This window comes from Tupaia chinensis, unplaced genomic scaffold (assembly GCF_000334495.1).
Source record: "Tupaia chinensis unplaced genomic scaffold, TupChi_1.0 Scaffold144269_1, whole genome shotgun sequence".
Classification (NCBI taxonomy): Eukaryota; Metazoa; Chordata; class Mammalia; order Scandentia; family Tupaiidae; genus Tupaia; species Tupaia belangeri.
In genome coordinates, this window is record NW_006204127.1 from 1,237,465 (window position 1) to 1,251,361 (window position 13,897).

General features: G+C 46.0%; 1 protein-coding gene across 1 annotated transcript in view; it reads right to left on the reverse strand.

The window, feature by feature from the left end:
- Positions 1–13,897, reverse strand: part of LOC102485167 (small conductance calcium-activated potassium channel protein 2) — a gene marked incomplete at its 5' end in the record, with an annotated part of 170,767 nt that extends 156,870 nt beyond the window's left edge. The window contains 2 exon segments of the mRNA XM_014583380.1: positions 13,198–13,293; positions 13,775–13,897. Coding sequence (XP_014438866.1) covers positions 13,198–13,293; positions 13,775–13,834 — 156 coding nt within the window.

A 13,897-nucleotide genomic window follows, 5' to 3' on the forward strand; every position in this document is an offset into this window, starting at 1 on the left:
GCGCATGTGCGTGCGTGCCCAAGATCCCGAGAGGAGAATGGAGGAGAAGGGATTGCGGCATGGCCATCCCCCCTGGGGGTGATTTCTCGCTTTCTTTCTCTCTGTCTCTCTGGAGAGTGTGCGCCCTATAGCAAAAAACTCTCAAAAAAAAAAAAAAAAATCTGCAAAAGTCTGCAAGAGCCCATGGATACCAAACCAGAGCAATTAAAAAAAAAGTTTCATCCTGGGAACCAGTGCTTCCCTGCCCCACAGAAAACAAGCATATAGAGATTTCTCTTTATCTTGCTTCCGCTTACATTTTGAAAGTCTGCTCAAACACATTTTGATTAAAGTATATTCTGAGTAACAAAGACAAATAGTGAGGTTCTTGACTAAAATACTAACGCAGAAGTAAAATTCTAATTCAGAGTATTTTTCAACTACAGCATTAAAATGTGCGACACTGCCCCCAGGTTCAAACAGTGAGCGACAGCTTTAACTTGGTAACATATACCACTAAGTAGGCATTTCCTCCACTATTCCTACCTCAAAAGACAGACCAATTACTGCCCTTTCATGTACGAAAGGGATGTTTTACCTACATGAAACTGGCCAATGACAAGTTTCTGAGAGCCGAGAGTTTCGGTCTAAAAATGCCATGCTCGACCCACGTATATAAAATCATTTTTAATCAATACCTCTGCTCAGGTCCATATCTAGAAGTCCTAGGTACATCGCTGAAAAAAGATGAGATGACTGTTATAAACCCTACAGCCACCACTTCTTTATCACATCAGTGAACATCCAACCTAATTATTTGTTTTCAACATCTTAAATAATTTAGGACCAGAAAAATCAATCCAATACTAGGATATAATTTCCCTCAGCCACTCAGTGAAAATCAGGGCGTCTGAGGATGGCACCTGTGTTGTTTGCAGCCTCGTGACAGCAGACTGCATTCCAAGAAAAGTACCCACAAGGCCGACACCGGGGCACTCATTCCACACCTCGCCAGGCTTCTCCCAAAGGTTTAGGCTGTGTCAAAACTGACACAAATACCGTACAGGACGTCCTAGGAACAGGAAACTTTCTGAGAAGACTACTTCCTCAGCCGTCAAACTGCAGGCCGCGTACCCAGGCTCAGCAGTGAAGTTATGAAACAACAATCCCATCTTAATTTCAGGTAACCATTACAGGTAAACATAATAAGGTAAAAATGCTCAGGGTATTAAAGAAAGCCAAAGAAAATTACTGATGTAGAATACTGGCTATTGGAAGTCATCCAATGACCCAGTTCAAAGTCCACTATGCTTAACCCATGTGTCTTATTAAAAAGAGCCTGATTCGGGCAGGCAGGTAGCGTGGTAGTTGAGGCCCTGGGTTCCCACACAGTGGACCTCGTCGCTTTGAACTCATGCCAGGCACATGTGTATGCATACCCAAAATCCCAAGAGGAGAATGGAAAAGAAGGGATTATGGCATGGCCATCCTCCCTGGAGGCTGATTTCTCACTTTTCCTCTCTCTGTCTCTCTCCAATGAGTTCATGTGCCCTATGGCAAAAACCTAAAAAAAAAAAAAAAGCAAGGTCCAATGGTTACCAACAATGACACACTGTGCAGGTCGAGAGACGGACATGCTACAGACTCATGAAGAGAAGAAGGAAGCGCCCGGATGAAAGGGAGCTAATCAGGGCATCGAGACTGCGGGGGGCTGTCACTCGTCACGCTGTACAGACATTCCTCTGATTCTTTCAGACCACTGTAATTCAAGGACGGAGGACCAAGCTTGGCTGGGAGGGTGGCACACCAAACAAGACTCTCACCAGAGGTAAACCCTGTCCAGAAAAAGAAAGAAAAAATAAAAACTTTTTCTTTAAATATCCTATAGGCCTCACGGAATACAGACAGAAGTGGGGCCAGAATGGCAGGCATTGCCTCAGGCTGTTTACTCTCTCTCATCTGTTTCGCAGGGGGTTAATACCAGAAGTTTCCATTATCCAAATTATTCCCTTTGCTTACTTTTCAGAGTGCTTCATTTAACTCTTTTAAGTCACCAGGGTCCTAATTAGTGAGGAGGAGCTGAGGTGTGGGGAGTTGGCTGTGATGCTGAAAGGAGTTAAACGCAGCTCAGAAAGTGGCCGGCATGGGCGGGAAGCCTCGCCTATGGAAGGCTGAGGGGACACACAGACCGTAAGGCTCCTGTGCAGATGACCCTGACAGCGAAGTAATCGCTGCTCTCCTAAAACACCCAAGGTACTCACAGAGAGAGCCTGAACGAATCTGAACGAAGGAATATTGTCCTTAAAGATATCAAAAGCTTTTATTTAAAATGTGTGTGTGCGCATTCACACACACACTGACAGACACACATTCTAGACTGTACTAATGAACTAACAGACAACGTCTAAATGCCCATCATTTTTCTTCTATTCCCTCTCATATATTTGTTAAGGAAAGAAAACAGCCCAAAGCCCAAAGAGGCTGAGCTCCAATTCCTCCCCTTCCACCCCAACAAACCCAAAATAGCAAACAATAACCAGCAGCTGACACATAAATAGCCCTCACCACATGCCAGAGAGCAGTTTCTTTCCTTCCTTTCTTTCTTTCTTGTGTGTGTGTGTGTGTGTGTGTGTGTGTGCGTGTGCTCTCTGTAAGGTGCATGTACACACCGGGGGAAGAGAGAGAGAGAAGGCACCCCCACCACAGGGTCAGGATGTCCATACCACTATCCCTTCTCCTCCATTCTCCTCTCAGGTTTTTGAGCTCTTATGAACATGTGCCTGGCATGGTTTTCAAATCGCTGGGCCCAGGACTCGAACCATGGAGTCAGTTTTGTGGAATCTGACAGCCTTAACCACCATGCCACGGACTTGCTCATGCTAGATACTGTTCTAAGTGTTTTGTATACATTAACTCAATCTTTTTATTTTTTTAGAGGTTTTTGCTATAAGGCATGTGCACTTGCCAGAAAGACAGAGAGAGACAGAGAAGACAGAAAGTGAGAAATCACCCCCCATGGGGGATGGCCACACAGCAATCCGTTCTCCTCCATTCTCCTCTCAGGATCTTGGGCACGCACACACGCTCCCTGCGTGTCGTTAACTCAATCTTCACAACAACCTAACAAGTGATGTACTCTATATTCCCCATTTTACAGACGAGGAGACTAAAATTCAGAGAGATTAAGTTATCTGTCCAAGGTCACACAGCTCATTAGTGGCAGGAGTGAGCCCAGACAGTCTGGCTCCAGAGGCACAAGCGAAACAGTAAACCACCCGAAGAAGAGTATGATTGCTCTGCTCAGCAAAAAGGAAAGTCCATAAGAAAAATGTTTTAAATTATGATTTTCAGAGCTTCTTATAATTAAAAGAACTGGGAATATTTGAGGACAAAGTTATCTTCCAAGACTGTTTCCACATTGTATCTATTTTAAATTTCTATTATTAAACGAAAATACCCTTTTATAAACCTGGTTGGATGATAGTTAGAAACCAAGATCACGGCAAATAGGGAAGCTTAAGAAACTACAGAGAAGTAAATTTCTAGATTTACACAGCATTTTACCAAGACAGTAATACTGGACCTCGACACTCCAGAGAAAACCCACATCAGTTATTTGATGAAGTGATTTGTAAGCACTTAAAACATAACGAGAGTGGCACAGACTTCAGCAATTACCAGCCATCCCAACCGTGTCAACACCGTTTTGCTCAGTCCTCTCGGCTGTTCATCTTTAGGAAGTGATCAGAAACACTCACAAAGCCCATCTGCAGTGGAACTCATTACAGAAATGATCTTCATTATTTCTAACTGTCCTTCAGAGTCCAAAATCAGAAAAGGATTAGGTTGATTATATCATGATAGAAAGAAACCGCCGCTGCCTGGAATGCCTGAGCGTGGGAAAAGCAAGAGCGAGTTTGTGACGAGAACAGGAAATGTCTATGCACATAGGCAGGAAAGGCTGAGCCCATCCACTCTGTCTGAATGTAGCATAATGTAGATGAGAATCACTGTCTCATGGTGACATTCAACTAGTTTCCAGTCTTATTCATCTTCTCCTATGCTTTACAGATTTTCTAATATGAACACTTCCTGATTTTATAATTTGGAGGAAATGAAACAAAGTTTTTGAGAGAAAAAACTTTAGGTCATGAGGCCTATATTATAATGCTTGACGTTATGAGCAAATCCGTCTCGCTTCATTCTCGGATGCCATGAGTGACTAGGAGAGTGTGACGCGGCGGTTTGCACAGAGCACGTAGACCTGACAAGGGGTCAGATAGCCTTTGTGACATTCGTGTGGACAAACTGAAGAATGTGGGCTGGCCAGTGGTCAGAGCTCAGGAGCTGCTACTGCCTGACAGGTGGACTAAATACCACGGCGGAGGCCCACTCTGGGTTCGGACCTCGGCCTTCCCTGCGTGGGCCTGGGTGCCAAAGGCACGCTTGCTCACTTGCAGGTAACACAGAGCTAGGAAAGAAGCGTTCACGTGAGTCAACAGCAGGGGCGTAAGCTGGGTGAGAGTCCCAACATGGACCATGTTTCCGGAACAGAATCGAGTACCAATTCGAGATATGAAGTGTTGTCAAATCCACAGACTGTCCATACACAGGCTTTTCCAAACCTAAGTAAGCTTCTGGCAAATACCAAATTATGATTCAAACAATTACAACCGCTGGAACACTAGTCTGAAACCAAGAGGCCGTTTCACAGGGCGAGTAAGTGCGAAGCCATGTGTTTAGTTCACAGCCATCTTGCAAGTGTTTTGGCAACTGTTTGTGCAAAGCAACGAACAAGTGAGAGGCCATGGCCACTTCATGGCCGCGTAATGTGGCATTTTTGATGAAGGGAGGTAAAGACCCCTCTGGAAGGGAGATCCTATCTGAAAGAACTGGGTGCATTTCTGATTTTCTCATTTAAAGAAGAGATTCAACAAAACGGGATAAATCCAGAAGAATGTGATCAGCAACATTCAAAGTCCAGGCAGAAATATTCAGACACTGGGACTATTGAACTAGGAGGGCATTTAGAGGGCCTTAGGCAATGTTTAAATGTTTGCTCTGTCATCCTGTCCAAGGGGGAATCAATTTATTCTGTTTTTCTGGAAATTACATTCTGTCTTCTGTTTCCACTCAGAGAGGTCAGTAATGACCTTCAACTTGCGAATCCACAAAGCCCTTCTCTACCCTGTAAGAGCAGACGCTGGCAACATCCAACACGCAGTCCAGAGCACTCGTTCCAACTCTCGACCGCGGCCTGGGTCTCCTCGGGGCAGTCCGCTATGGTCTCTTTCTCCCCGGTTCCCTTCACTCGGCTTCTAGATGTCAGAGGAGGCTCAGCCCTGGACCTACTCATCGTTCTATTCTTCGTGATTTTATCAGTTCCTGTGGGTTTGAACAGTTTCTACAGTGATAATCTCAGGTCTCAGCTCTCAGTACAGACCTTCTGTGTGAACTCGAGGTCCTCAGACACAGCCAGCAGCAACCCACATGCCACCCGCCCAGACCGCTGACACCACGCGGGTGCCGGGCCAGCCTTCCCTTCTCAGCACCGCAGTCTAAAGTCCTTTCTCCTGGTCTCTGCTGCTGCCACCCAGAACAGGCGAGCACCGTCGCTGTGACAGAGCCTCCAAAGAGCTCAGACCGGCCTCGGAAGGCCTGCTGGTACATTCGGTTGGATCCTGACACTCCCGTTAAACTCTCCGATGATTTCCCCACTCCCCTTCGGGAAAAAAGCCCCAGATCCATGAGCATGCCCTCGATACCCTTCCACGGCAGGCCCACCCCATCCCACTCCGCACCATCCTGCCCTGTCCGGCCCCGCTGCTCTGCCTCGTTTGTTTAAGCACCGTGAGCTCCTTCCAGTCACGAAGCTCCTGCAGCCTGTCCCCACAGGGCTGCCACACTTGCTATTCCCTTCCTGCAGGTCTCGGTTTAAATGTCACTTCCTCCGAGCTGTCCCTGACCGTCCTATCTGATGTGTATAACACTGCCCCCATTCGTCTAGTTCACCCTTTTCATTCCGTTCATGGCACGTACTACGACTTGAAGAACTCTGTTCTTGCTGTCTCAGTCTCCTTAGCCCACGGCCTGGGGATGTCAGCTGCACGTGAAAAGGCAGCTTAGGACTTACTCTCTGTTGTATTTGCAGAGCTCAAACACTTTTAAAAGTTGAACGTGGAATGAATAAAATCAGTCTTCACTGGAACATAAAGACAATCTCCCTAAAACTAAGAGCTGCTGAGCAATGGACCAGACACCCCTGGACACATGTGAGTCGCCATCTCGGTAAGGGGGTCACACCGAAACTGGGTGATCGCTCTTATCAAAGATGACATCAGGGGAGTTCCCAAGTGGGGTGGGGTTCTGAGCCAGATGATAATTAAGTTCCCCTTCGGGTAATTTATAGTTTTATAAATGGAAGTCTTACAGAGTTCCAGGTTAAAAATAGGAAGCAAAAATCATGCTGCCTCCTAATGAGCAAAAATACCCTCTAAAACAATCCCAGAATGGACCAGCAGTTAGCGTAATGGCTATGTCACTGAACTCCCATGTAGTCAACCATGGTTCGACTCCCAGACCCGGTGACTTAAACTCACGCCTGGCGCATGTGCGAGCGTGCCCAAGATCCCGAGAGGAGAATGAAGGAGAAGGGAGTGCAGCATGGCCATCCCCTCTGGGGGTGATTTCTCGCTTTCTATCTCTCTGTCTCTCTCTGTCTGGTGAGCACACGCGCCCTATAGCAAAAATCTCTCAAAAAAAAACCCCACAATCCTACAAAACCACTCTACATCCTGTCCAAACGTAACTTCCGGAAGTCCAATCAGCGCAGCTCCCTGTCTGCCCTGGCAGCTGTGTTTGGGGGTAAAGAGAGCCCCCAGGGCCCTGCTCCCTGAGTTACACAAAACTCAGTCCAGAAACAGGACCAAGGCTCAAACCAGCCCAACACCTAAAGGACACCTGAAGTTCCACTCATTCATTTGTGATGCTGCTCTGTAAACACACCAGGGTCACTTTATTTAGCATCACACCCATTAATAATGCAGAGCTCCCTACACAGGCAGGCGGGGGAAATGAGTCCTGAGTGATTCCGTTACCAGTGTACGCACGCAGTCAGCAGGACCGAGTCCGAACAGACATACAGGTCGCGGGCGGTGTAGACATCAGTCAGGGCCCGGAGAATGAAGGAGAAGGGAGTGCAGCATGGCCATCCCCTCTGGGGGTGATTTCTCGCTTTCTATCTCTCTGTCTCTCTCTGTCTGGTGAGCACACGCGCCCTATAGCAAAAATCTCTCAAAAAAAACCCCACAATCCTACAAAACCACTCTACATCCTGTCCAAACGTAACTTCCGGAAGTCCAATCAGCGCAGCTCCCTGTCTGCCCTGGCAGCTGTGTTTGGGGGTAAAGAGAGCCCCCAGGGCCCTGCTCCCTGAGTTACACAAAACTCAGTCCAGAAACAGGACCAAGGCTCAAACCAGCCCAACACCTAAAGGACACCTGAAGTTCCACTCATTCATTTGTGATGCTGCTCTGTAAACACACCAGGGTCACTTTATTTAGCATCACACCCATTAATAATGCAGAGCTCCCTACACAGGCAGGCGGGGGAAATGAGTCCTGAGTGATTCCGTTACCAGTGTACGCACGCAGTCAGCAGGACCGAGTCCGAACAGACATACAGGTCGCGGGCGGTGTAGACATCAGTCAGGGCCCCGCGGTGCAGCACATCCGCAGGACCCCTCGTTGCCTTCTCCAGCCTTCCCCCTCACCCGTGGCTGTAATTCTCACCCGCCTCATAGGAACTGCGGAGACCTAAAGACCAATTTCGGATCATTTCTTCTACTTTCTTAATTGCTTTTATCTTCCTCGAACTCCTCTAAATTAAAAAAAATTAAAATTGAAATAGACGCTTCCGATCGCATCTTTGTGACAACCGCTCAGTCTGCCACAGATGAGACGATGGACTGCCAGATATTACAGAACAGGCACCCACGCGCCCGGCGGCCTGCGCTCTGCCCTCACATAACTTCTCCAGAAAACTTCTTTCCGGAATATAGTAAACATTTTAGACTTTAAAAGGTCGGCATAATGGCTATGTCACTGGACTCCCATGTAGTCGACTGCGGTTCGAGTCCTGGACCCGGTGGCTTAAACTCACACCAGGCACGTGTGCGTGCGTGCCCAAGATCCCGAGAGGAGAATGGAGGAGAAGGGACTGCGGCGTGGCCATCCCCCGGGGGGTGATTTCTCGCTTTCTGTCTCTCTCTCTCTCTCTCTGTCTGCCTGGCGAGCGCACGCGCCCTATAGCAAAAACCTCTCCAAAAAGAATTATTTAGAGTAAACTGAGAAATGCCCATGACTTAAAACTTTTTATAGAAGAATCCCTTAGACTTGACAGTTAAACTTCTAGAAATGTTCTCTCTCTCCCTCTACACACACACACATACACAAACACATACTCTAACTACTATATTAAGTAAATACACAAAAACATTCACTTCAGTATTGCTTATCATAGCAAAAACCTAGAGAATTCCAAATGGCCCTTCAGCTCTCAGAACAGAGCTGGTAAACTACACCACAGAATGTCCACAAAATAGGATCATGTGCAAATACTCAGACATAAACCTCTAGGTGCTGATGAAGATAAACTTCCAAGATGCATTAAAAACTAAAAGCATAGGGGCTGGCGGGTGGAGTAGTGGTTAAGGGCGCTGGACTCCCACATGGCTGACCATGGTTTGAGAACCAGATCTGGTGGCTTGCTTTCTCAATTTTCCTCTCTCTCTCTCTTCCTCTCTCTCTCTCGCTCTGTCCCCCTATAGTCAGATAAAAATAAATAAATAAAGTTAAATAATTTAAAAAAAAATAAAAGTATATAAATAGATCTAAAGATCTAGTTTTGAAATTCCAAAGGATATGTAAGTAACTGAGAGCACATCTTGAACTTCCGCCTTCTAGTTTCGACTCCTGTGCTGTCTGAGTTGCCGTCACTGTGTATGTCTGTCACCTCACTAACATGGGACTTCTGCACAGCCTGCCAGCATCTGCAGCTCCCCGTAAGAGCAGGAAAGTGAATGTTCTTTCCTAGCCTTCAGTCAGCACACCTCAGAGCAGCCCACTCAGAGGCCGGCCGAACAGCCAACCTCCCCACCCGGGCCAGGGCGTCAAGCTTCCTGGGACCTCTTCCTTGATCAGCACCTCCTCATCTGTGCAGGCTTGGTGCTCGAATGAAGAGCAATTTTAATTTCTGTTCTTCCAGTTCTAGATCTATGTAGTCCATGTCTGAAAACTAATTTGAGAGAAGATCAGTAATTATTTAGTTGCTAAAGATACCAAAGAAAAATCAAGAGTGTTTTTCCTAATGCCATCTGTTATGTAATTATATTATTACCAAAACAAAAATCAGATAATGACAATGTTTTCCTGTTCAAAGTATAGCACCTACCATTCTTCCATGTTTCATAAGAGCCAGGAAGAGCAGAAGCCAGTCCAAGGGGCATTCTTCCCCAGGTTAGATCCTGTTTGCCTATTTCAAAATGCTAAACAACTCTTTGAACTGCAGTGGCTTCCACAAGAAAACTATGAGTGCACTGAAGTTAAGAAGATGAAGTGGGAAAAAAAAAATAAAAGATGAGGTGAGCCCTAACTCAAATTTTCTGATGTTGAAGGTCGTAAAGAGTACTTAAACTTTGCTTTGAGTTACTCCATCAGAGAAATACTTCTATCCCACTGCAGAGGAGGGGCTAGAAATGTCAGCAGAAATCATGCTTCTGTTTTTCCTAAAATTTGACCTTGAGATTTGAGGTGAGGCTACTCATTTACTATCAAGTGACCTTTACACATTGAATGACAAGAATCTCCATGGTACTTTTCCTGTGTCAGAGGTCATGATACGTAGGCATTATTCAAGTTTATTTATTTATGTATTCATTCACTTCATGGCTTTCCCAATGCATATAGAAAGTAAGTTCAAATGTCTATTTGAATATGTCTGATATCTACTTAGCTGAAAATTTGCTGCCACTACATATGACTTTATATAACATTCTGACCCAAAAAAAAAAAAAGTGATTCCATGTTTAGCTGCAAGGTGTGGAAGTAATCAGTAAAATGAACAAGCTGTAGCCTGGTGCACTGAGCTGTCTGTGGTACTGAAAAATGCCACCAAAGCTGAAATTTGCAGAGCTGCGTTCTTCTAGAGCCCCCATCACATCACTTTAACTGAACAACTTCTCCCCAAGATTCACCTGACCCATCTGATTTTGCCAGAGTGTGCATAAACATTCATGAAAGGTCACACTGACTAGCCTTCCAAGGTTCTCCATGAAAATGTCAGGGCCTCCCCGAGCTTCATTTAGCAATTCATGCAGCAGAGCCAGGAGGCCAGCCTTAGTGCTTACTTCTCCTAAACGCAGTGAGAGACCATATCATGTACCAGAAACTCACACTAGCTCGCTTTCACTACCCACCCATGAGACCAATAAGCGAAAAATAACAGGAAAACATTGGCATTCCAGATTATAGGCTGCTTCCAAAGACTTAGAAGAGCTCAAGACATAAAAGTGTTTATGAGACAAATATCCTATCAGTAAATTACAAGGAGTGGATGCACAATTTGTACTTTTCCACATCAGCTGGTGCCCTTCCTTCCACTGTTTCAGATTCATGTGTTCAGGCTGCACCATCAACTATAGTCTCTAGAAGAAAGAGAGCCGTTCTACTTCTGTAAGGTTCTCAGCTTCTAGTCCAGAGTCTTCATGTGTATTTGGTTATTTTGCCATTCTGTTTTATTATTTTTAAAAAGCATTTCTGATGAGAATTCAAAGCTTCAGCTTGTGGGACAAATCCCTCCAGATAAAAAAACTGAGTATAAGAAGCACATCCAGAATAACAAAATGATATCTATGACCTAAGTGCGCACTTTGAAATTATTTTTAAGTTTGGAGGGCTTAACAGAAAACTTATACCACATAAAATAAACCCAGTTTTAACATTCTTTGATATTCATGTTGCACAACAGCAAAGTTCATGGTGCTTACGCCCCCCGAAGGGTCCCCTGTGTCCTCACCCCTCTCCCACGCTGCTGATGTTCTCGTCGGCACGTCCATGCATTTGGTGACAGAAGTAGTCCTCAAAAATGGTCAATGGGTGTAATGCTTGGAAGCATGAAATACTACAAGAATATGATTTCCTGTATTTCTGTTACTTCCTGAAAGTTTTGAGAACTCTAATGTGGTGTCAGTATTTTTAGGACACAGTTGATATTTGTCACTCCTCTTAGACTCTTCTAAGTGACTGGGTTGTTGGGAGAGTTATGATGCATTTTTGCATAGAAAAACAGAAAAATACATTGTGACTTTCCCCATGACCTAATATTTCAAAAATTCCTCCCAATAATTCTTATTAAGTCAGTATTTTCAAGGTGGTACTTTGCTCTTGGTGTTGATACCAGCCAATGCTCTCTCCCACGACTGTTGTTTGGCAATGTGCTTTTCACAGGAAACAGGCAATCATGGGAAAGTCGATGTTTAATTTTTTAAAATCAGCAAAGTCTCTCATTCCAGAATGGATTAAGCAAAAAACGCTCCGGCCTCCAAGCAAAAAAAATCAAAATAAAAAAATTCAGCTACTTGATTTTTAAAATATGTACGAACATCTTAGAATAATCTTTAAGTTTAACCCTGCCATACATCAGACTTTTGGATTTACAGGGAAATAGCCATGTTCGGGGGCTTCTGGCGAGCACAGGTCAGGCTGTGGACTGGGCGCTGCGCACACAGGGCCAGCCCCGCTCTGCATTCTGGCAGTGTGTGACTGGCAGGCTGCTCACCTCTTCTGACTCCAGGCCCCATCTGCAAACTGAGGCAAGGGATCGCTAGACTTGTTCTGTTCTTTCCTCTGTCTACTCTTAGAGCCAAAACGAAAAGATAAGCTCACATGTTTAAGTGACATGTCAGTACCGCTTTGAAATGCTTCAAAGACTCGCAAAAGCTCAACACCAGAGCACTGGATTAAAGGTGGATCCCCGTAAGTTATCAGAATCGAAATAGACTCAAATCTGTATTTGCCTTGCTTGGCCAGCACCATCGCAGTTCTTATCTCTGAATACTATCATTCTTTCTAATTCTTATGTTCTGGACTTATTCCTTCAAAACACACTTAGCAAAGTGTTTACAAATAAAAAGGCAAGATGACGTGATCTCTCCCACCTCACTTGGGATCTGGTGTCTTCATTTTGTATGGGCACTCATTAAAATTGGTTTCTTCCATAATTAACTTGTGTTTGCTAGTTACTAACCTAAAATCAGTTGAAATTAATACTAAAATACCTAAATGGAAGGTCCTAGGCCATGGTTTAGGTTCAAAGACAGACCAAATTTGAGGCTATCTCATGGAAGGTCACAGAAACCATAAAATGCGTATCAGTCCACGTTTTAAACTGGAAAACTGCAGTGTGCTTTTTAAGAACTCGAGTTGTTTTGATTCTCAGACTTTAATATTCCTTTGGCCATAAGCTACAGCAAAGTAAGAACTTTGACCTACACAATTTGTAAAGAATATTATGATATCACCAGTAATAGCCAAATCTAACCACAGAGTGCCTGGCTGCATTTAAACAAAACAAACCTTTTCCTAAACCAACAACTTACGAGTACAGTGGCCTTAGGTGTTGAGTGACATTTAAACTATAACCTAATGATTGTAGCTAAGAATCATCGAACTACTAGATACACTGAATTTATACTGTAAACTTAGCACAGCTTTTTTATTTATATATTTATCTATATATCAGCTAGGACTCTCTCCTGTTTCCTTCCTGCGCTACCAGACAGAACAGGGTATAGACAGAGACGGCAACCACCGGCTGTCCGTTAGCGTGTCTCCAGCAAGAACATGAGCTGACCCACAGATTGGGAACAACTGGCTTTACAGAAAACAGGCGTGACTGATTTGGATTAGGAGCTCTACCTAAAAGAGATCTACCTAAAATCTTAAGGATGTAACAGACACATCCCGAACACTGCCGCTCCACTGCCCTGAGCTGTCTCCAACTTCCTGAAAGAGCAGGTCGGATGCTCTCACAAGAACACAGCATGGTTTTCTGTAGCCGCAAGCAAGGACAGGGCGGCTTGGAAAAAGCCTTCCTCTGCCTTGCGTTTCTCCGGGCCCCCGCACCGCCTTGGTCATTCACGAAGGGCAGCAGCTAAGTTACCTGTATTTCCCTGGCGTGGTACACGATGATCAGACCGAGCAGGATGATCGTGGAGAGGCTGATAAGGCATTTCAGAGCTAAGGAGTACAGTGATGCCTGCAACACGGTGAGACAGAAGCGCTCTTAGGAAAGAAACCTTTAACCACCTCCCAGACCCCAGGGCTCAGTGCCTTGCCAGAGGACCTGAACTCAGAGGAAGAGGACATGGGGCCGGGGACCCGCGAGAGGAGAGCAGAGAAGAGCCGCAGAGACTCCAGGCTCGGCCGCGGGATCCGCGCCACCGCGGACCAAAGCGCTGCTCCGGGCTCCAGGAGCCAGAGAGAAGTTTACTTCTGAGTTTAAGCGCTCCAGGTTGCAAGGTGGCTCCTCAACTCGAGCGCCAGGGGAGAAGCCCAGCGCGCGTTCCCAGGACTCCCAGGACCTGCCCTGAGAACTTTGGTGCTCTGTGAGCCGCCGGGCCAACAGCCGCGCCCGCGGTCCCGGGGAAGCTCGGCCCCATCGGCCACCCGACCCTCCGGGGCCCATCCCGGCCACCGCCCCAAGCTCCGGCGGGGCGGGCAGGAGTGCCAGCCCGTACCTTGTCGTAGGCGCCCCAGGACAGCTCGGTCTCGATGACCATCACCACGATGCCGAACATGCCGAAGATGAGCGCGTAGTCGCTGAGCCGCTTGCGCTTCTCGAACAGCGCGCGCCGGTGCCC